Source organism: Coptis chinensis, chromosome 2 (assembly GCF_015680905.1).
Source record: "Coptis chinensis isolate HL-2020 chromosome 2, ASM1568090v1, whole genome shotgun sequence".
NCBI lineage: Eukaryota > Viridiplantae > Streptophyta > Magnoliopsida > Ranunculales > Ranunculaceae > Coptis > Coptis chinensis.
The window spans coordinates 66,113,557-66,137,283 of record NC_141457.1 but is presented as its reverse complement, the minus strand read 5'-3'; the positions used below and the strand labels follow the sequence as shown (position 1 = coordinate 66,137,283).

At 39.0% G+C, this 23,727-nt stretch overlaps 2 protein-coding genes across 2 annotated transcripts; both read left to right on the top strand.

Annotated features, from left to right (window-relative positions):
• The first annotated feature begins 14,957 nt into the window (after positions 1-14,957).
• On the top strand, positions 14,958-15,386 carry LOC147517239 (uncharacterized). Its single transcript, XM_086593531.1, has one exon. It carries the CDS (start codon positions 14,958-14,960, stop codon positions 15,384-15,386), a length of 429 nt encoding a protein of 142 aa, XP_086449657.1.
• A 1,121-nt stretch (positions 15,387-16,507) lies between these two features.
• On the top strand, positions 16,508-17,002 carry LOC147517238 (uncharacterized). The gene has a single exon (XM_086593530.1). The coding sequence runs from the start codon at positions 16,508-16,510 to the stop codon at positions 17,000-17,002; it is 495 nt and encodes a 164-aa protein (XP_086449656.1).
• Positions 17,003-23,727: the final 6,725 nt, after the last annotated feature.

Genomic DNA, 23,727 nt, shown 5'->3' with positions numbered 1-23,727 from the left:
TCCTAGCGTAAGTCGGATCAAGTTAAACTTAGGGTGTTTCCTTTCACCCTAGCCGACAAAGCGGCGTCTTGGTTAGCTGCCCAAACGCCAAACTCTGTGGACTCATGGGCTCAACTTGTTCAATTGTTCATGGAACAGTTTTACCCACCACTGAAGGCGGATGAAATGCTTCACAAAATTCATTTCTTCACCCCCGAATCCTCATGAATCCTTTCGGAGGCACGGAATCGTTTCAATCGATCTTCTCATTGAATGCCCGATCATAATCTTCTGCGAAAAGACAAGCTTTGTTCGTGCTTTCTTCAAAGGGGGCTTTCACATTATCATAAGGAGGTTCTAGATATCATGTCCGGGGGTAGTTTTCTTAGTAAAGGAGCCTTGGAAGCTTATAAATTCTTAGAAGATCAATCTAAGAGGAACAACAATTGGGGAGGTAACGATTCCTCCCGGCTCCTCTCCTTCTTCTCGTGAGGTTAAACATGATCCCGAGCTTTAAAACTCTTATCGATGCCCTCACTAAAAGGTAGATGCCATCTCTGTTCAACAACAACCCACTCCAATCATGAACATTAACTCTACTTTCGTTGTAATGTCTCGTTCTAGTCTTGAGCATTCCGACTTCTATTGTCCTCTTGTCTATGCACAAACACCACCACAACCATCACACTTCAACCAGGTTAACTTCAATATCAAGGACAAGGGAACTTAGGTGACCAGGAATAGAGGTTTAGTACCCATAACCCGGAACTATCAACATCAAGACATGAACGCCAACAAGCTTTAATTCAATACAACCATCTACGGACAAAGTAGTAGTGACCTTGTTGGAGAAACAAAATCAAATTATGCAACAAAACTCCAACTTGATGAAAGATCGGCATGATCAAAACTCTAATATGATGAAACAAACGATGCAAATGATGCGGTCTTTGTGCCAAAAGGTTATTGACATGTCTTCTAACTAAAATAATAACCAAACCGGCGTGTTTCCAAGTCAAGCGATTACCTAATCCTAAGTCAACAAACACCGCCTTTGAAATAAAACGGTATTTACGGTAATGGTAATATAAACCAAAGGGGGACCTACAGTGGTGATCACTACCCTTCGCTCGAGTTCGAGTAGTTGATAACCAAGTGACTATGCCTAAAGATTACCCGCAAAACTAAAAATGATACCATACCAAATACTATAATAATAAACCGAAGACCCTACAACCGTAGAAGTACCCGGTTAAACCACAACCAAAAGGGAAAACATTACAAGACCCAATAATAGAAAGTGAAGACCCTACACCTGTAGAGGTTCCAATATGGATACCTAGATGGAAAACGGATAGAGATAAAGCAAAGCCTAATAATACTTTTATCCCTTACATTAAAAATAGCGATAAAGCACCATATCCCCAAAGACTAGTTGTGTTTAAAAATGGCGAGAATTTTGATGAGATTAGGGAAGTGTTTAAAAATTTGACTATAAACCTACCTTTTCTAGAAGCTATAAAAGTCTACCTAGACACGCTAAGTTTCTAAAAGAGTTGTGCACCAAGAAGAGGAAAACCAACATACCCCACGAAGCATTCTTAACTGAACAATATCCCTCTTTATCCGAACATAACGAGAATTGTTAAGTACAAGGACCACAGGTCGATCCTCTTGTCAATGCACCTTAGGTGATACCTTCATAACAACTGCTTTTATTAGACACGGGGCGGAGTGTTAACTTACTCCCTTTTTATTTATATAAACAACTAGGTCTAACAAAACTTCAACCAACCAAAATGACTTTGCGGTTAGCCCGATCGTTCTATTAAGTATCCCGAGGGTGTAGTTGAAAATATTCTCGTTAAAGTTCAGGATTTTTTACTATCCAGCCGACTTTGTTATTCTTGACACGAAGTTGCTCATGATTCCATTCCCATCATCTTAGAAATCGTCCTTTCTTGGCAACCGCCAATGCCCAAATCAATTGTCGGGATGGCTCAATGACTCTTTCTTTTGGAAATCTTTACGTAGAAGTTAATATGTTTAGACAAAAACAAGGACAACTAGGTTTGCCTGTAGAAGGGGAAGTGAAGTCCATTGAGAGTTTTGTACCTCACATTAGTCGCGGTGACACTTTAGTCCCCACACTAGTAGATACCCCTCTTATGGAAGAAGACAAGGATCACAATTTCTACTCCCTAGGCGTAGATAACATCAAGGAGGATTTCCTTCCGACTCTTTTGCAACCCTTCTTTGCGCCTCGCGAGTTCTCTCCAATTGACATCCATTCATCTCTTGGCCATGGCGGAAGAAGAATTTTTTGCCCTTTATCCCAGATTCTTCTTACCCACCTATTGAGGAATGTCTTGCATATCTCAAGGCCTCGATGATATAGACTTAAGAACACTAGTTGAACACCATTCACCCACCTCACATCCTCATGTCACTCATTCACCTTCCATCACGAATGTTCCTCGCCGCTTACCTTTTCAAAGAACCATTGAGTTTGTACTTGACCTTGGCGTTTCTCCTATGCTTCATAACTATCTAAAACCAACTGGTGAAGAAGTAACACCCAAGGATAAGCCACGACACTTTTTCATTTTTTCCATTTTCCCATTTTTTCCTTCTCACACTTATCCACATTCCAAGTATTTTCCAAAACCATTCATTTACTCCACGATCATTCACTTGGACACCTTCTCATTCCACTAAGCTACATCATAGGAAATCTTGGTGCTTAATTCTGTTTGATGGTGCATTCCATGTTAATTATTTGTGGAAAGACCCACAACTTTTTAGATTATTGATATATGGGAAACTGCATGTAAATACATATATATCACTTTAAGTCTAGGGAATCTGACTTTAAAAGACCCACGTTTTAAAACAAATTTTTACAAACCTGTTTTCAAAAATTTGTTTGGGGAATAAGTGTTTGGTTTTCCATTCTTGATCACTCAAATTCCTATTCTTACCCCCACCTCACTCCCTTGAAGAGTAGTTAGATTTCTTCTTGTTTGTCGTTTTGATGTTGTTTTTTATTATTTTTAGTAGATAGGATGTTACGTTGTTAAATTCCGTAGTTAACTTTGAATTTGGTAGTTAAATGTTGTTTGAATTTCAATTTTAATATAATGTGGTTCTTTTCAAATTGTGCATAGATTTTATTGTTAATCCCACCTTCCCGAATTGTTTGGGGGTGGTATTATTTATTCTATCATGATTTGTAGAAGATCCTCCATTTTAGAGTTTGTTTTGGAGTGAAGGTTGAGAATATTGTCGTAATTGGCATACCTATAATTAGATGTGGTGGTAGGATGAAATATAAGAGAGTTTAGAAGTTACTAGTCTAAATCCGATTATAAAAGATACTAGGGTTGTTTTAGAATCAAGAATATGAGTTGTTTCCGTTTTGGGTTCGAAATTTTATTGTTTCGGAAATTGCCTTAAAAGTTTTTTTTTTTTTTTTTTTCCTACCGATTCGTTTTAACAATTCAAAACCTATATAAACTTCCTTCTTTCTACACTAACAAACCACAATACATTCCACCATCATCCCGCCCATCCACTCCAAGTTTTACTTTCTTTTTCATCTAAACTCCGGTTTCAGCCCCCGAGGCCAGCCGCCAGCATCGAGCGGCGCTGCGCCCTTCACATTTTGGAAAATTTAGTTAGAAGCCCGGCGCCCACAAAGCCGAGCGACCATACTCATCTCTTCGACCTAGAAGCGCCCAGCTGCAAGCTTGAGCGACCAGCGCTCAAACACTGGAATTCTAAAACTTGAGAAACAGCGCCAAAATTCTATCGAGGCGGCACCGGCTATCGACTTCCGTGGACCAGAAAAATTCCAATTTTCTCTTGGTAGTTTCAGATCATTCACAGCTATTCCAGGCGTAATTTTGAGATGACATCTCCTACATTGATACGGAACAATCTTTTCGAAGATTTGTTTCAAAGCACTACTTATGGTGCTTGGTTTCATGAGGTGATCACACGTAGGCTAGGAACCGCTTATGGTTCTTGCTAGAAATTGTTCTTGGACTTGCCATGCCCACTGAAATACAAGACCCATGATGCTATTGGGTAGATAATATTCATGTCTACACTTATGACTTTTTGCATGAGGCTTATGGGTCCGACAATTTCCGTGTAGAGGACCAAGGGACATATAATGTAGCCCTTGGTAACTTGTCCCTTAATGTGATACGGTAATGTTCTTTATCATGCTAAACATATTAGGGGAGTGACATTTTTCTTCTGCGAATAATGCCACTTGCGATGTTTTCCTTGCTTTAGGCGAGGGAACGCTGCTATATGACCTTCCTAAGACCTTAATGTCTAGTTTAGCACGAGCCCATAGCATGAGGCATAAGTATCTTCTTATGCCTATATTAGTTTGCCGTATTATACTATGTTTCTTCCCTGTTTTTTTGTGCCCCTTTCACGGACTGGGTTGGGGTCGACATTGTGAGACCCACCAATTCTATTATTCGATCTTTCCGTGCAATGACTTGGCAAGGGTGGAGGATACAACCTCATCAGGTTGCACCTTACACCCCATCCGACCAAGTGGCGCTTAACAGGTTGGCATCCGTAGATGATAAATGGCGGCAAGCTTGGCAAATTATAATGGCATGGCAGGATGCGAAGGAACCTCACTTCTTTATAGAAGAGGAGGATGATGAGTAAACGCTGGAGTGGAGGTAAGTTTTTTAGTTTCAGTTAGTAATGCGCTTATGTCCCAAACAATTTAATTACGCTAACCCCATAATGGGTGGAACTCTTTATAGAGTTGCATCGGTTTTTGTATTTCCTATATTAGTATGTTCTAACCTTGTGTTGCGGATGTTCCGAATTTCCGCGCCGTTTCCATGGTATTTTTCTACCCTCTTTATTTAAATGCTTTGAGGACAAAGCATGCTTTTGTTTGGGGGCATAGAAACACGTGTAATTAAGACATCTGTTAGGATATAGATAGGTATAATATGCACTTGTTTTCTAGTTAAAATTTCAAAAACTCAAAAATAAAAATAAAAAAGTATGCTATACACTTAGGAATATTAGTATTGTTTTCTTTCTCTATGCTCTTAACAATCTAGAAGTCTCAATTAGCTTTTGCATCGGAATAATAGTTAGGAACTTAGGTTAATATGTAGGTAATAATCTTTGCATCTATCTATAAATATATTACATGAGTATCTATGATTGTTTGGCGATAAGTTTCAAAATCTAGGCTAGAGTACTTATTCTACAAATCCTGTGAGAATATAGCCTAAAAGCCTTATATGAAGTGAAACATTTGAGAAATGACACAAGGGAGAAGTAAAATCCGATAGAGAAATCACACGCGTCCACTTGCTTGATCACTAAACCATATCCTAAAAGCGAGAATTTAGGCCCTCTTTGGATCGATATAGCCAAATTCAAACCTATGAATTATTGTCCGCTAGTAAGCCCCTCGAGCCTTTCTTTAGCCTTCCATAAACCACAATTCCTTTACCCCTGTTACAAAACAAAAAAAATAATAAAAAAATAATAAATCAACCTACCCAATCTAGAATAAGTCCGAGAATAGAATGAGTGAAGAAAGAAGAAGAGAAAAACACATTGTAAACAAAAAAAGTTAGTTAATTGCTTGAGAAAATAAAGAAAAGAAGTTTCCATCCAAAAAAAAAAAAATAAAATAAAATAAAAAAAAAAAAAAAAAAAAAAAAAAAAAAGAATAAAAAGCCAAAGAAAAAAAAAAAAAAAAAAAAATGGCTAAGGATGGAAACAAAGTGTAGAAAAAAAAGTAAATAACAAGGTTTTCTCTAGTTACATAATATGAAGACTCTATTATCTCAGACTTGTCCTTTTTGAATATCCATTTCCTTCCTTCTTAAACCATCTCCTAATCCCATGACACCTAATAAAGACCTCTAGCTCAATTAGGAATAGGTTAGTGGGATAGTAAGTGGCAGATGTGTTTGATCGACCCCGGCTTCCTTTGTTGTCATTGAGATTGTAAGGTAAAAATGTGCCCACTGCTTGCTTTGGAGTAGCTTAAACTTGAGTGGAAAAATCAGTGGTTTTTGTCTTGACATTTATGTGAGGACCTACTTAAGGGCGCTATTCGAAGTTTTCGAAACGGACCTGCTATTACATTTCATAGTATTACTCATTGTTATATGTTTATTTTAGATGATTGATTATTATGCATATATTAGCTTAGGGTTCTGACTGGGTTATTCTTATGTATTTGCTAGTGAGACGTATAGATAGTTGAGACATGAATGAGAAAACAATAGTTTTATTTCTTAGTCGTTGTAGTATAGATGAAGTTTGTGAGTACCTTCACTCGGAAAACTCTCCGCGAGGCTATAACTTCGTCCACTAGGGAATTCCTAGTGGTTTAAGGCCTTGTTGCATATGGTCAATGCAATCGCACTCAGCGAAACGAGAGTAGTTAGAACTCCATTTTTGGTCACTTATTCTAATTTCTCATCTTTGCTTGAGGACAAGCAAAATGCTGTTTGGGGGTGGTTTGATAAGAGCCCAAAACTGTAGTTTTAACCCCTTAATAATCATACTGTTAGACCAATTATGTGAATAATAAGTAAGAGTTAATACTGATTACGTGTTTTTATGCATTTCAGGCTTCAAAGTCCATTATGTGCAGAAATGTGCCACATTAGCGAGATAAAGGAGCAAAAGCTAGCAGAACTTCCGAATGCCATATCTTTGGACTCAGACCTCGGAATTGGGCCTACCTTATGTCAAAACGACCGGCTCGGAAAGAGCTTTGCAATGGTCCAAGCCTTGACCCAATCATAGGAGCAGAAGTGGACAAAAAGTCTGTGGAAGCCAACTGCAGCTGAAGAGGCCTTTTTGGGCCTGATTCTCTGGCCCAAACCATGGCTCCAAGCCCATGCACGAATTTTGGATCTGGATGTATAAAACTAAAAGCAGTTAGGTTAGGTAGCAAAAGCAATTAGGTTAGGAAGCTAATGTTAATGGAGATTAGGGTTAGAAAAAGATAGATCTAGAATAATTTTTAGATCTAGAATTAAATCTCCATTTTAATTAGTTTTCATTTCCCTTGTTTTAATTTAAAGTATTAAAATATTGTTATTGCTTCATTAGATAAATCAAGTAGTTTATTATTGATCAAATTCGATTTTGTCATTTATCTATTGCTTAGATCTAATTTCATTTCTTGGTTGTTAGTCATTTCGTAGTTATTGATGTTAGATTTTAATTATTGTTTGTTAAAGTTCATAAAGTTAGAATCTTTAGATTTAGTTGTCTTAAATTTATAATTAGTTTTAGTTTAAACACCAAACACATCACTCTCACTGTTCCTTGTGTTTGAATAATTGAATTCTATTTAAGTCTTGAAGGTTTAAGAGTGGAACGAAATCCTTACTCATTATATTGCATGAAGATGTTTGAGAGTAGGAATATTGATATAAACACGTATTTACGTAAATTGATTATTTGTGTTTACGCATAGATAGTTAGAATACGTAAAATCACTGTTATCACGGAGCTTTTGGAAGATCTCTGAGGAGACACCGGCGTATATTTGAGAGTGCGAGTCCGGTCTCTAACCTATACCCAAGAAAGTTACATGGTGTTAGCAATGATAACATTAAGAAGAAACATAGGATGACCGATTACACTTACCGCTCTGGAGAAAATGTAAATGCCTTAGAGAAACTTCAAGAGGTATATCCGCTGACAGAAAGCTCCTGGAGACATACAATGGATAGTGGTGCCACACTTTGTCGGAAGTAGTGATGCGGAGAACAAAGGACTTCTTCTGCAGACGGCTATAGAATGATTGGTAGCCTACACTCCCAAACTTGGTGCTCTTCTTTATGTAATAGTGGGCGATTATGTCACGGAGTTGGATTTTGGGGGAGTTGGTTTTATTATAGAAGTTAGCGACATACATAACACGCCAGAAATTACCAATACCTTGGCATGGCGGAATGTTGAAATGATTGCATACTTCCACATCTAGCAGGGACAAGGGAAAGTGTAGACCGGCCACTATTTGACCTACCATAACGACCAGATTCCCCGGCCGAGGCTTGACCAGGTGAGGGAAGTGAGTAATTCTAGACACATATTCTAAAACCACGTCGTCAGGGATGCCATAAGCCGCTTTGATCGCAGCTAAATTGGGTCTGCGATAATATGAGGGAGGCGGAGGGAGTTTAAACGGTCTCCCAGAGGTGGAGGGGACAGCTATAGGGCCGTCCGAGTCTAAAGCCGCGGACTCAAATCTATCAGCAATGGGGATACTAGACCTAGAGGAGGGGGACCCATATCTAATGGATCTGACGGCGGATGAGCTCGCCGACTCAGAAGCCGACCTAGTGCAAACAGTATGAAAGGTGGAGATCGAAATGGTGAGGGATCTAAAAGTGGCAAGTGTGAGGAACCCAAGGGTCCCCAGAGAACAGAAAACAATGTATGGAAAAGATTTTAGAGAAAAGAAGGAAGAAAACAAACCTAGCTTACGATGCAGCAGCTGGCAAAAGGAAATGAGGCGTTGCAAACTTGGGCGAGAGCAAGGGAGATATCACCGGGAAGAAGGAGAGGAGTGGGAAGAAACTGAACAGAGAAGAATGAAGGAGAGGTTGAGGTTGAAAGAGAATGTATGAAGAAACGAAGTGGAGTTGGAGAGAAAAGGAAGAGTTTGAATGGGATTCGAAGCGCCAGGGGTACCAAGGTAATTTCTAGGGTGCGAATTGAAAGCCGAAGAGTCAGAATTGAGGGCCCAGAGGGTGAGCGACACGTGGAGGGTGAAAAACGAAGAGTTAGGTTCTGCAGGCAATCATGACAGGGGGAGGCGTGTGGAGCACGCGAACAAAGTTAGAGTGACACGTGTCAATCAGGAGAGGACACACGCTGGCATGCTAAGGACACAACGATCATGTACCGCGGATCAAGTTGGCGAAGAGTATCTCAACCCCCGAATAAGATTTCCAGGGGGTCCAAGGGTTGAGAGGGGGAATCTGTATCAGCCTAATTCATGACCATCAAGATGACATGTCTTCTGGACTGAGGCAGCATAATGTAGAAGGGAGAAGGAGCACAGGATCCAGTCCAGGAAATACAAAAGGGCCACAGAATTTGGAAGGGCATAGGGGTCAACAGAGCGTCAGTTGTCACACCCTAAATTTCGACAGAATTCGGAAAAACAATATTTGTTCCCGACTCTTCGATTTTCGAGGTGTGATGCACTCTCCACTTCCAAAAACCCATAATCAGTTTAAATACGCGGATAATTAAAAACCAATAAAAATTTCAAATTAAACAAAAGTCTTCTTCGTTACAAAAAATTCACAAATCTGATTAAGTTACAAATCTCCTTTCAACCCTCTTTAGTTATAATTACAACTGAAAATATAAAACAACGTTTGTCTTAACTAAAATCTATTACACCTTAAGGGAAAACAAAACATATCCCGAATCACGGCGCTAATGCAAACCACAAGCAAAGAACCAACCTTCTTCAACATTAAACCTGTCAAGACTTATCAACTATGTTCATTTAATGAACACACCCGATAAGCAAACATGCAAATCGGGTCAGCATTATAAACAATGCTGGTGTGAGTAGCCCTAAAATACAAAATATACTTATACATATATATACACAGTCCATAAGGCAGTTAGTTCCTCCACCGAGGTGCCTTAACTTCCAACGACTAATACAACATTCTTAATTACAAAACTTAAGGCAGGTAATTCCTCCACTGAGGGACCTTAACTTCCCACTAACCACACAACAAACCATACGCATAATAAATAAGGCATGTAGTTCCTCCATTGAGGCGCCTTAGCTTCCCAACAATAATACAAAGACATTTAGTTCCTCCACCGGGGCGCCTTAGGTTCTAACTAAACTAATAACCAGCCAAACATATTCTATACTTACCGCATTTCACGCTCAATTACAGAGTGGGTCGTCTCTGCACAAGTAATTAGTTTGACCCACCCTTCTGCAAAACTATATACAATCATATATTTAAAGATATATTATTAACCAACATATTACCATAATTATATTATTTAAGGCTTTCTTAGCGTGTCCCTAAAATCACGTTATATCTATGTCTTACCTAGTTTCCCTGGCTACCACAATCGCTACCCAACGCCGAACATATACATCCACATGCCTCCCCTCAAATAATGAACCACTCCGTGCGTAGCTACCCTAAGCGGGATATCGCATACCAGGTAACCCTCACACGAAAGCCATTATGTGAGTACTGCCACTATTCGGCATAAAAATATCGCGCGTCTCGTTCTAATTTTGCGAACGGAATAATCAAGCCACTATTCGGTTATGCCAGAAGGGCCATTTAGATTCACTGAAACGCTAGAAGGGCCAAATCAAATTCCTTACGCCCGAAGGGCCATTCAGATTCACTGAAACACCAGAAGGGCCAATCATATCACATACGCCCATCACTAGGGCCAAATCACATGAGTTGTGGTAGCTAGGTTCTTGGATTTTCGTTACGTAATTTATTTAGGTGTCATACATATATATCTCATAATCATTTCACTCTATCACGTGCCAAATAAATTATTGCACTAAGCCACAATATTTAGAAATGTCTCAATACATCTCAAAACTACTTTCATTATTTCACGTGCCAATATATTATTGCACAAAGCCACAATCCGGTTGGAAATATCTACAAATACTATACTACCTCATAGTAGCATCTCACAGATATAATAATAGAGCATTTATCTATTTCTCCAAAAATATTGCATTTAATAAATATCCTAACATATGATATCATTTAACATAACAACAATTTCAACTTACCACATAACGTCACAATAGCTCCAAACGTACCGCATAACATTTTTATAGTGTTTTAGGAATATTATGTCTCCTAACATTTCAATCTCGTCACGTGTCAAAAATACATAACCTCAACGTCAAATCTTTCTTAGATAATGACTAACCAATTATGCAGGCTTCCGCACCATTTTAACATTTGATTTGTCCATACAATTTACAACATAAAATGTAGCACAATTAAATAGTCAATAATCCACAATCAAAGCCCAAAACCGAAACCCAAAAGTCTAAACATTTACTTGGATCTATGTTTAATTCCTATGGGCCACCCCAAAACAAACTTGAAACTGGCCCAAAAAAAGCTAATAGGTTTCGGCCCAAGCCAACTAAAAAAATTAAACTTAAACTGGCCCAAAATTTTACTTGGTTCGGCCCAAAGAAATAAAGGAAAATTGGCACAAAGACTAAAATGGAAATGGCCCAAAACAACTAAAATAGAATCCGGCCCAACAACTAACTAATGTTAGGCCCAAGAACTAAAATCTAAACCCAAAAACTGAAACCGGCCCAAATCAAATGGATTTCGGCCCAAGACCCACGAACCAAACAGTCGTCTTCCTCCCTCACCAGCAACTCCTTCCCCCACGTTCCAGCCACCATCAACCACCCACCGGCACTCCAAAACAACCCAAACTAGTTCGGTTTTGGACCCCCTGAAAAACCCCACATGCCGATACCACTCAATTGAATTTTCATTACTCTTCCAAAATCGCATTTTTGCGCCATTAATGGACCTCCAAGCTTCAACAGCACCTTACCACCCATCGAAATAGTTGGGTTTTGATCCCCAACAAAACCCAACACTATACTATACTAAAAAAACTTGATTCCTTACCTCATTCACCACTTACAGAAAAACTCGACCTCCATTGACGAGTCTTCAAGCTCCCAACAGCCCTCCTCCCAACGTCAAAACACATATCCGACACTTCCCAACAACAACCAAGCCTAAATCCATCTTAACCACGGCAATAAGAGTTCAAACCCCATTAATTCGGGCAGGCAATGCCATGAAAAACCTGTTTCACAGCTTCGACATCCCCCACAAAACTTTAATCCTGACAGCACCCAATCCAACCTCAACAACTAATAATATATCCAACTAACACACCACATATTAAACACAATACAAGTTTAAAAAGTATACAAAGACGATCTCTCTGTTTTGCGCCGACATTAATGCTTCTTCGAGCTTCGCCAGCACAATAACTTTTTTTCAATAATTAAGAACAACGAACCATATATAACAGAAACCAGTTTAACAATAACGACACAGGACGATCGAGGAAGAATGAACAGTAAAAATGAGTGAAAACATTGATCATTAAGGCTGTTTCCTTATACAGGTGAAGTAGAAAAACTAACTACTCACCTGTATTAAAAACTCGACGAATCCCTCATCGTTCGAATTGTCGCGCTCCAACGCTCTAGCAATCAAGCTTTTATCTCCGCCTCCATTTTTATTTTATTTTTATCTAAAAACCCTATTCTCTAGAAAAATATGTATATATACCTGGGTTTGAAACCTAAGCCCAACACAGACTCGGGCCCAGAAATCAGGCCCACATATCCCAAATCCAATCCAACAAATTTTAAATAAATAAATAAATAAATACGTATTTTAAATACAGGCGTTACATCAGTGACCCAAAAGGAGGCAGAATAGTGAAAGAGGGAGCGGGAGCATGGTAGCAAGGCCCCGATACCTAAAGAGATGGTTGGACAAGTAGTAATCGTGGGATGAGATAGGAGATCATGGGATAGGAGAGCGGTTGGAGAAAAGGGAGCGGTTGGAAGATATATAAAGAGGAGGTGAGGAAAAAATAAAGAGGATGAGAAGGAGAGAAAAACATGAGTAATCTTTAACTTTGTAATATCAGATAATACACATCACACTGTAAAAACATTGTCTTTTAGTTTTTGTATTTGGTTATAGCCTTATAGGTCAATGTCTGGATCATTATTTACAATGGAGTGCGAGAATTGCTCATTAATGCTAATATGCATAGGACCAGATCAATTGGCCTCTCACTAGCAATAATTGTTCCACTTGGGTTGGGGTTGTTCCGGCCCCCACAAATGTGGCCCAATAAAAGCCCAATTCAATACAAGCCCACGCTCATAGCCCATGCTCAGAGTTTATCTATAAAAAAGCCCACGCTCAGAGCTTATCTACAAAAAAGCCCAAGCTCAGACCTTATCTACCATAAAGCCCACGCTCAGAGCCCATGCTCAGAGCTTATCTACCATAAAGCCCACGCTCAAAGCCTACATACCTACATATAAAATCAATATCAATTGCGCACATGTTTTACGAGTCAAACAACTTCCACCAACTTCATCCCACGATTGGACAATTCTCCCGACAGTTCTCCAATTTCATCCCACTTGGACAGTTCTCCTGCCAGTTCTCCAACTTCATCCCACGATTGGACAGTTCTCCTGCCAGTTCTCCAACTTCATCCCACGAGTGGACAGTTCTTTCGTAAGTTCTCCAACTTCATCCCACGAGTGGACAGTTCTCCCGCCAGTTCTCCAACTTCATCCTATGATTGGACAGTACTTCCGCCAGTTCTCCAACTTTATCCCACGATTGGAATATTGGAGAACGAGGAAGTAACTATCACCAATCCTACCTATAAAATCCAACATTTGTCATTTTTCCAGAACTATGGAATCGAGACTTAATCCCAAGCAACAACTTTGGGTACATAGGCAACTTCACATTGAAGTCCAGTCTCATCTTTCCCCAACAACCATCTCCTTCACCATCTCCAAAAACATTACTTCCGACCCTCAACTGGTGTGTTTTGGCAAATCTTGCTGAAACATATTTGGCGCCGTCTGTGCTCCTACCCTCAACCACAAAACAAAAGTTACGTCAATGACTTCTCGAAAAATAAACAACGGTGAAAGTATCCCTTTTATCGCACAAGTTCAGCACTCCCCTTATGATGGGAATTCCCTTTCCAAGTCCGATGGTCCTTGGCCATCTGCGACTAAGAGAGTGGGTATCCATGTATCCGATCCATCAACTCAAGTCGATCGTCTTCTCCGACAATTGGAGAGCAAGAATAACAATCTGAAGAAACAGTTGCGTCAACTTCTCGAAGATGATTCAGGGTCCACGGCAAAAAGTGTTTGGGATGGTTTGATCACTGAAGCATCTTTGTCAAAGACTCCAAGTACAAACTCCCGCACCAAGAGAAACTGTGCGAGTCGCTTACGAAAGGCTTCGCACAAACAGAATGTGCAACGCCGAAAGCCAATACTTTCCAGTGTAATCGTAAGCGAATCCACAAACTCCTCTGCCGACCACCCTTTGAGGGATCACCAACTCACAAAAGATCTCATGACGAAAATCGGTTTAGCCGATTCGAACCGTACTAAGGGAGATCGGCAAAATATCCATATAGGTCGGCAAGGTAGACTACCAAACCAATGAAAAACACATGAAGTTCCTACCCCAAGCTCTAGGAGGGGTAGGCAAGCCACTGCAAGTCCTCGTCACAATAGCAGTATGTGTCGATCTCGACAGTAGCACTATTCACCAAGCAATTCCAGTTCACAACCTAGTCGCTCAAGTTGTAGTCCTAATCCAAGAGCTTATTGTTGGCCAAAGTATGTTGACAATGGTAGCCATGGAGATGGAGACTCACTTGCATCAGGTCAAGAAAATGGTTGTGACAGTCCAGCACTCCATCCGTATTCTCCCGATGTTCACCATAGGAGACGAAGGAACCGATCTTCACTACTAGCTCGATCACCTTCACCTGCATGGACAGGTCGACGAGAACTCACTCCACCTCCTCCGAAGAAATCTTGGCCAAAACGTCCACAGTTCGGTCGTGACCATCGTCGAGAGAATGTTCTATTTTTTGAACGACGTCTCCATGAAATGATACTGAAGGTTGTTAATGATAAGGAGTCACGAGAAAACAAAATACAAAATCTCGCTATAGAGAGTGGTATCAATTCTCCCTTCTCTCTCCGAATCCAAACAACCGTTCATCACAAGGACTTCAAGCAGCCATAATTCGAAAAGTATGATGAGATTGATGGAGATCCTTTGATGCATCTTGTTAATTACAGAAACAAGATGATCTTATGGACTTTCGACGATGCTCTTCTTTACAAGTTATTTCCGTCCACACTCATTGGAATTGAGTCGATGAGATGGTTTAACATGCTTCCAGAAAGATCCATCTACAATTTTACTGATCTTGCATATAAGTTTGCCGAGCATTTTCCTCACAATTGGAAAGAACTGAAAAATATTGATTCTCTATTCAGTATTAAACAACAAAAGGATGAAAAGCTCAGTAAATTTGTTGTGAGATTTCGGAAAGCGGCTGTTGAAATTCCAGATGCATCTGATATTCTTGTCATTTATGCTTTTAAGGAAGGCATTAATTATGATAGGGATGACATTTACAACTCTATAGTAAAAGACGTCCCAACAACTCGTTATGAACTTTTTGCTCAAACTCAACAATTTATTCGAGTTGAAGATGATGTATCGGCATGAGTTCACAGAGATAGGGATCGGATAAGCAAGCCACAAGAACAAAGTCAAAAACCGAAGTTTCAACAAACAACTGATCAAAAGTCCAAGAGTGATGGTAGGCCACAACAATGGAACGACAAAGAACAAAAGAAACTTCCTGAGTTAAAGCTTACCACCCTCAACGAGAAGTATGTTGTTATCTATGAGAAGATTAAGGGAAAGAATATCTTAGCTCCACTTTTTCCTCTCTCCGAAGATACCGAGGCGACACGTGACAAATCACTGTGGTGCAAATTCCACGATGATTTTGGTCATGAAACTGAACAATGCCGATCTCTAAGGGGTAGAATCCAAGGTTTGATCGAGAAGGGTATGCTTCAGGATTACGTGCCGGGTAAAACGAAACAAGCTTTAGTCGTGACCGCACACAATGTAATCAAAGTTGGTCATGTCAGAGTTGATTCAATGTCTAACACCCAGCGCAAGAATTTTCATCACTCTAAGATCACTGATCTCAGGCACCACTATGTTTATAGTGAATACGATTTTCTCCACGGTATGTGTACTGAGACTTATGAGGAAGGACCTCTCTGTTGGACTGATAATGATCTGATAGGAGTGCACCATCCTCATTATGATGCTATTGTAATACAAGCTTTTGTTGGAATTCATCGTGTGCAGAAAATCATGATCGATATAGGTAGTTCGGCAAGTGTTATCTACAAGTGTTGCTACAAAGGACTCAATCTCCCCGAGAAAATGATAGTTCCCGATCCAAATCCTATCATTGGCTTTGATGGGACAACAACAAAATCAATTGGTAGATGCTCTCTTCCGGTGACATTAATGAACAAGGAAGTTACAATTGATTTTCTTCTCATGGATTGTAACTCCTCCTACAATGTCATTCTGGGAAGAGATTGGATCCACTCAATGGGAGCTGTCGTTTCTACTTTCCATCAGGCTATCAAGTTCTGGTGTGATGGTATGGTATGCAAAGTTCAAAATAATCAGATAGCAGCTTTGAAGTGCCATGAGTATGTACTTGAAGATTTTAAAGATTCGGAAGTCAAGGGCAACACCATCCTAAATGTCGATGGGGGAAAATAGCAATTACAGAATTTCATTGGCCGGGTAATGCTATGGAGCAGCGTTTAGGTGGCCCCCCGACCATCGACAGGCTCCTCGAAGTACAGATTGGCAACAAGGAAGAAGATACCACTTTTATTTCTGCGGAAATTTCCAAGAAGGAACAGGTTGAACTCATTGAGCTTTTGAAGAAAAATTGCACAGTGTTTGCGTGGACGATCAAACAAATGCCTGGGATTGATCATTCACTTGCATGTCACAGGCTAGATATCGACAAAACACAAAAGCCAATACGTCAGAAGCCTCGCCGAATGGCTCCCGATCGAAAGCTCAAAATGAAAGAAGATATCGACAAACTTCTAAGTGTTAATTTTATTAGGCATGTACTATATCTAAAATGGATATCCAATGTAGTAGCAGTCCCTAAGAAAAATGGGAAACTTAGAATTTGTGTTGATTTTACTGATGTCAATAAAAAATGTCCTATTCACCTGTATCCCTTGCCTCGTATTTCTGAAATGGTTAATGCCACTTCAGGGTTTAAATGAATTTCTTTTATGGATGCCTCAATGGGATTTTATCAAATTGCATTAGCCAAAGATGAACAAGAACTTACAACTTTCATAACAGACCAAGGCTTATTTTGCTATAAGGTAATGTCTTTCGGTCTAAAAAATGCACCGGCAACATATCAGAAATTCATAAATACATCATTTTCAGACTTCTTAGGCAAGTTTATGGAAGCTTATATTGACGATATGGTCATCAAGTCGCATGAAGAGTCTTCACACCTTCATCACTTGCAAAAATTCTTTGATCGCCTGGTGCATATTCTAATGCGTCTAAATCCATCAAAATGCACATTTGGGTTAGCATCGGGTAAATTTCTTGGATATCTTATGACCAAACGAGGCATTGAAGCTAATCCTGATCAAATTTGTGCTATTACAGAAATGCCCTCGCCAAAAACTAAGAAGCAAATCTAGCAATTTACGGGTAGGATAGCCGCTTTGGGTAGATTTATCTCAAAATATTCAGATCGGATCTACCCATTTTTTCAAGCCATTAAGGGATCCCCACAATGGACAGATGAGTGTGAAGTAGCTTTTCAAAAAATGAAAGAATACTTAGTACAGCCACCAATTCTTGCTAGTCCGACCACTGGACAAACAATTGGCATCTATTTGGCAGCATCAGAAATAGCTATGAGTGCCATCTTATTCATTGATGATGAAAATGAACAACCAATTTTCTTCATAAGTAAGACCCTTACAGCTCCAGAAGCAAGGTATTCACAGATTGAGAAAATAACTCTCTCACTTGTACATAGTGCACGAAGATTGAAGCCTTATTTCCAAGGGTGTATCATCAATGTCTATACTGAATACCCCTTGAGAAAAGTTCTTCAAAATGTTGATTCGAGCCGATTAGCAGAATAGGAAACATATTTGAGTGCCTACGAAATTATCTACAAAGCCCGATCATCTGAGAAAGGCCACGCAATGGCATCACTTATGGCCGATTTTCCTGTCGATGACATACCAACCATGGAAGAACAGTTTGAAGAACCTCCTCCTAATCCACAACAAGGATCGGCCGATCCATCCACAAGTGTCGACCCTTCTTTATGGATTCTACACACGAACAGTTCCAAGAACAAATCAGGTTCAGGCCTTGGTTGTGTTTTAATCTGACCTGATGGCGAGAAAATTGAAAAATCTGTTCGCCTCGGATTTTACGCATCAAACAATGAAGCTAAATATGAAGCGGTTCTTTATGCAATGCGAACAACACTTGACCTGGAGGCGACAAAGATCGAGTTATTCACTGACTTAAAGCTTGTTGCGAATCAATTTAGCGGATCTTTTGTTGTTCGAAATGATAGGATGGCTGCATATGTCCAAAAAATGCATGAGCTATCCATTCGTTTCAAATCCATTGCAGTTCACCAGTGCTCTCACAATGATAATCGTCACGCCGATGCCTTAGCCTATCTCTCTGCCGCAGTTGATGTTAACAATGAAAGAAAAATCTATATTGATTTCCAACCTTTTCCAAGCATAACTGTTATAGAAGAACATGTTCAAAACTTATATATTGCTCATCTATGCAAAATAGGGCTTGGATATTGTGGGACTCTTACCAAAGGCTCTTGGAAGTGTACGATTCTTATTGGTTGCGACTGATTATTTCACTAAATGGGTAGAAGCTCAACCGCTTGTCAACATCTCAGCAACAGATGTACATCGTTTCTTATGGAAAGACATTGTTTGTCGCTTTGGAATTCCATCTAACATCGTCTCTGACAACGGTAAACAATTTGATGCGGAAGACATTCACAAATTTTGCGCCTCACTAAAAATTCAGCATAATTTTTCCGCTCCATATTATCCACAAACAAATGGATAAGTAGAAGCAACCAATAAGACGATTCTCTCGACTTTGAAGAAGAAGCTTAATGAAGCAAAAGGAAATTGGGTTAAAGAGTTGCCAGCAGTGCTTTGGGCTTATCGCACCACTCTAAAGCATTCTACCAATCTTTCCCCTTTCAACCTAGCTTATGGCATGGATGTTGTCCTCCCGACAGAATTAATTGCACCAACTACAAGGACAGAAGCGGTACAAACTGGAAACAATGATGCTGCTCTAACTTTGGTGGCAGACTCAATCGATAAAACTCGAGAAGAAGCTTTACAATGTCTAATAAAATATCAGGTAGACATGAAATGCAAATATGATAGAAAGCTTCGCCTCAAGAGTTTTGAGCCAGAAGATTGGGTACTTAGCCGAAAATAGAAGCTCATTGAATTTGGGAAGTGATAAGGTTGTTATATACTAAAAACATTACTTTTGTATTAACTCTAATTCTTTATTTTTTGAATGAGAATCATATGGGCAAATGTTATGCATATTATATATGTTATTAGTTATATGCATGTGTCTAATACTTTATATTGTAGATGATATAGTGTGAACACACAGAAGATCATATCATCAGTACCTTATAAAGTATAAGTAATCGTTCACAACTTAGATGGATTTGGACAAACCATTAGTACGGTTGTAGTATAATCTGGTATTAGTCTATCTTGACTATAGGATTACACTAGTCCACTTTGTGTGTATTGAACATGACCAAGTGAGGTTGTTTCTCATTATACCGACTATATAAGAGAACAAACACCTCTGTTATTATGGATGCTTGTCCTCCTAATCCGGATATAATAATGGGCACTTACATGCATTGTACATTGCTTTAAATCATCAATGAGTGAGATTCATTTGTGAATCAACAAACTCGATGGATTGGGTAATGACATTGTATGTAAGGTGTGCTGTTGATTATAAAAGGAATCCGTGTCCCGCAAGAAGTCGGGTTGATAATGTCCCCTTGAGGAGCTCAAAAAGATTGTCATGTAAACCTTGCAGGTGGATTTATTCCGACATGACAATGAGCTTGAGTGGTACTACTCAAGGACATAAGAAGTTGATTAATGTAGTTGTCAGTAACTTGACTTAATCAACGGACATTCGATATCTTAAACACGGGGAGATCAACGAGCATATAATATGGAGCCCATAAACGCTGACACATAATTTGGGATTAGGGCGGTAGTGCAACAATGGCCTTTAGTGGAATAAGCCATTTGTTGATGGACTTGGGCCGTGTGTTCTGGGCGAACATGGGAAGCCCAAGCCCGTCAGGAGGTCCAACCCTAATTTCTCCTTATGGTCCCTGTTGTAGCCTATAAATAGAATACTCTCTCTCTGGCTGAAATTCACTATTCACTAGATTAGAAAAAGAGGCAAGGAAAGATAGATCCAAAATTGGATCTAGCTTTGTGAGAAAGAAGGGGATTGGTAGATCGTTGCCCACACAACGACCAATCTGTTCTAAAGGAATACAACAGAAGATCAAGGGGTTGATTTCGGATTTGATAAAGCTTTGATTCTCAGAGATTACATTTTAGCCGATTCTAAAAGGTATGTTCTCTAATCCAAAATCGTGAGAACCCCATTGATTCCGCTGCGCGTGGGTTCTCACGGTTTGTAGAAATATTTGCATTCTGAATAACGGTTCCTATAGGAAGCTGTTAGAGAATTGGGAAGGACCGTTCATCATTGATAGGCTAGCATCTAAAGGGTCTTATTTCCTTCGTAGAATCACTGGAGAAAAATTTGCCAAGCCATGGAATGCTTTTCATTTGAAAGAGTTTTATCGTTGAATGTTTTGTTTTTCATTCATTGTAATCATTTCATAATTCAATAAAATTTGATTCATCTTTCGTTTTAACTAGGAATCAAACACCCCAAATTTCATTACGATATCATTACACTATGGGGGCGGCGACACCCCAAATTTTATTACGTTATCATTACACTTACACTGTGGGGGCGACGACACCCCAAATTTAATTACGTTATCATTACACTATGGGGGCGGTGACACCCCAAATTTCATTACGTTATCATTACACTATAGGGGCGGCGACATCCCAAATTTCATTACATTATCATTAAACTATGGGGGCGGCGACACCCTAAATTTCATTACGTTATTATTACACTATGGGGGCGGCGACACCCCAAATGTCATTATGTTATCATTAAACTATGAGGGGCGGCGACACCCCAAATTTCATTATGTTATCATTACACTATAGGGGCGGCGACACTTCAAATTTTATTATGTTATCATTAAACTATGGGGGCGGCGACACCCTAAATTTCATTATGTTATCATTACACTTTGGGGGCGGCGACACCCCAAATTTCATTACGTTATCATTATATTATGGGGGCGGTGACACCCTAATTACGTTATCCTTAATACTTATATCTATTTTGCCGACCTACCTCAAGGCCAGATTACCCAACTCTTATATATTTTGACTGACCTATTCTGATTACCAATCTAATAAAAAATATATAAAATCCGAACATCATGAATACAGTGGAAAAAATAAACATAATCGAGAAAGGAAAAATTGTAACCTAACCTCACATCATCCTAACAATAAAAAACAAAAACTTCACTCAAGAAGTTGCGGCATAATGCTATCCTCCACTGGAACTGGAACACCTTTTAGATCCGACGGTGATACATCTTCTAACTTCCTATAACACATAGTATAATAATCTGATAGCTATTGCAATTTTTCCCATTTCTCAGAATCTCTCGATTTCAAAAGTCCAACACTTGCTGATGCTTCACGCAACAACGCCCCAGATTTCTTAGTTTCAACTACATGCTTCTCAATCATATCATCCTTCTCTTCACACCCAATCCTAAAATATTCCACCCTCTCATGATATTCATCTAACTCCTTCTTAAAAAATGCATTCTCTTCCAATAGTACCTTGTAGTCTCTTCTAATCCCCTCAGCCTCGCAAACTCGTTTAGCTAATTCCAATTTCTCACATTTTAAAATCTCAACTTCATTACTCAAAACCTTCTGCTCCTTGAGAACAACAATTTCTTGATTTTGTTTTGACAATTCAGCTTTCATGATATTCATTTTCATTTAATAGTCGTGTAAAACTACTTTATTTCTCGTAAGTACTCCTCTCATACGTTCATTCTCCTGAAAGATGAGCTCTCTCTCCTTCCAAATATTTCTCAATCTCGCATATTCACTGGTTTTAATCTTATAATTTTCTTTTGCTTCTAAGATTTCTTTAGCACAATCCCCAAGCTTCGATGCCTAAGAGAACAAAAATAATGTGTTACAAAAAAAAAAAAAAAAAAAAAAAAACACACACACACACACACACACGCACACACACACACACAAAATTACCTATGCAAGCTTTGAATTCAACATATTAACGGTTTTTACAAAATCTACACTTCATTGATAATCCAAACACAATAACTCTGGATCTAAAATATTAGACAAAATGATTTAAAATAATAATATATAATAATAAGTAAATACTATAAAAAATAACTATTCAACATCTAACTTTCAATTGGCAAGGCTTGCACGTCTGGAGTGATGAGCACAGGCGTTGTAGAACTGCCGCTCATCCCTGGCTGCAATGAAGAAGGTACAGTTGAGCCAACAATGATGTTGGTACTAACCACAGTAGACACTTCTGTTGACACACTTGCATCGGTGTCAACAGCAGAAATCGGCAATCCAGCACTAGTGCAAACAACAGTTGATACTAAACTCGACACACCAGCAATGATGCCATCGGCAGAAGTTGCTACACTAGCATTGGTGCCAATAACAGGTGTTGGAACTCTAAAACTACTTCCACCAAAAGGAGTTGGCACTCCAAAATTGATCCTGACAATAGAAGTTGAACCCATTGTATCTCCACCATCGTCAACTTTTTTCATCTACATTACCAAAAGAACCATTAAACAATCAATAACGAATATTATTCTAAATCACAGAAGCAAGATCAACACTAACATCAAGTCCAGATATACTGTTAGTCATCGCTTCCCCACCGATATCATCATCATCATCAATATCATGCACATCAGTAGTTTTTTGTGCCGGAAGACAAAAAACCTGTCATAATGAAACATCATTCCAAAACATATTATAGGTATTACATATATGATATTTTAAAAGAAATATTATATACATACCATTTCTCGACTCTTAATCCCTTCCTCAATTTTAGTTGAGTTATCCCCAGTTTTCTTTTCCTTCTTTTTTGGACGTACGCTTCTTTTCTTCTTTCTAATATTTTCTTGTCCACTATCCTCAGAGTCATCTCCTTCTACTTCTTCGTCATCTTCACTGCTATCATCTACAATAACATTCTTTTTCTTCTTTGAGCCACAGTAAGGTGCTAATTCCCTAGGCTCATTAAGCAGTCCAGTTTCTATATCATGATAATAATCTACAATATCGTCTGGAAACGACAGATCATAGACATCTGCATTATGACTAAACAAACTAACAAATTTCTTTTTTATCATCTCGCTGCTAAACAATGATATATTTGGAAACTTCAGAATATCCCCTATAAAAAAAGAACAAGATAATCATAATGTGATGCTAACTATTTAAAATAATTATAAGAATATTGAGTTAACATCTTACCTGATATATTGTTAGGATAATCAATATTTTCGAACCTCCAATTGCCTTTGATCTTAAAACCATACAATTTCGCATTCTTGTAGTTCGAAGGCATCCCATAAAACTGATAATTTTGGTTGTGATGGTTATGATATCCCAACGCATAACTTTTATAAGAAGCCTTGTTTTGCCGCAGGGGCTTCAATAACTCAAACAAAAGGTCTGAA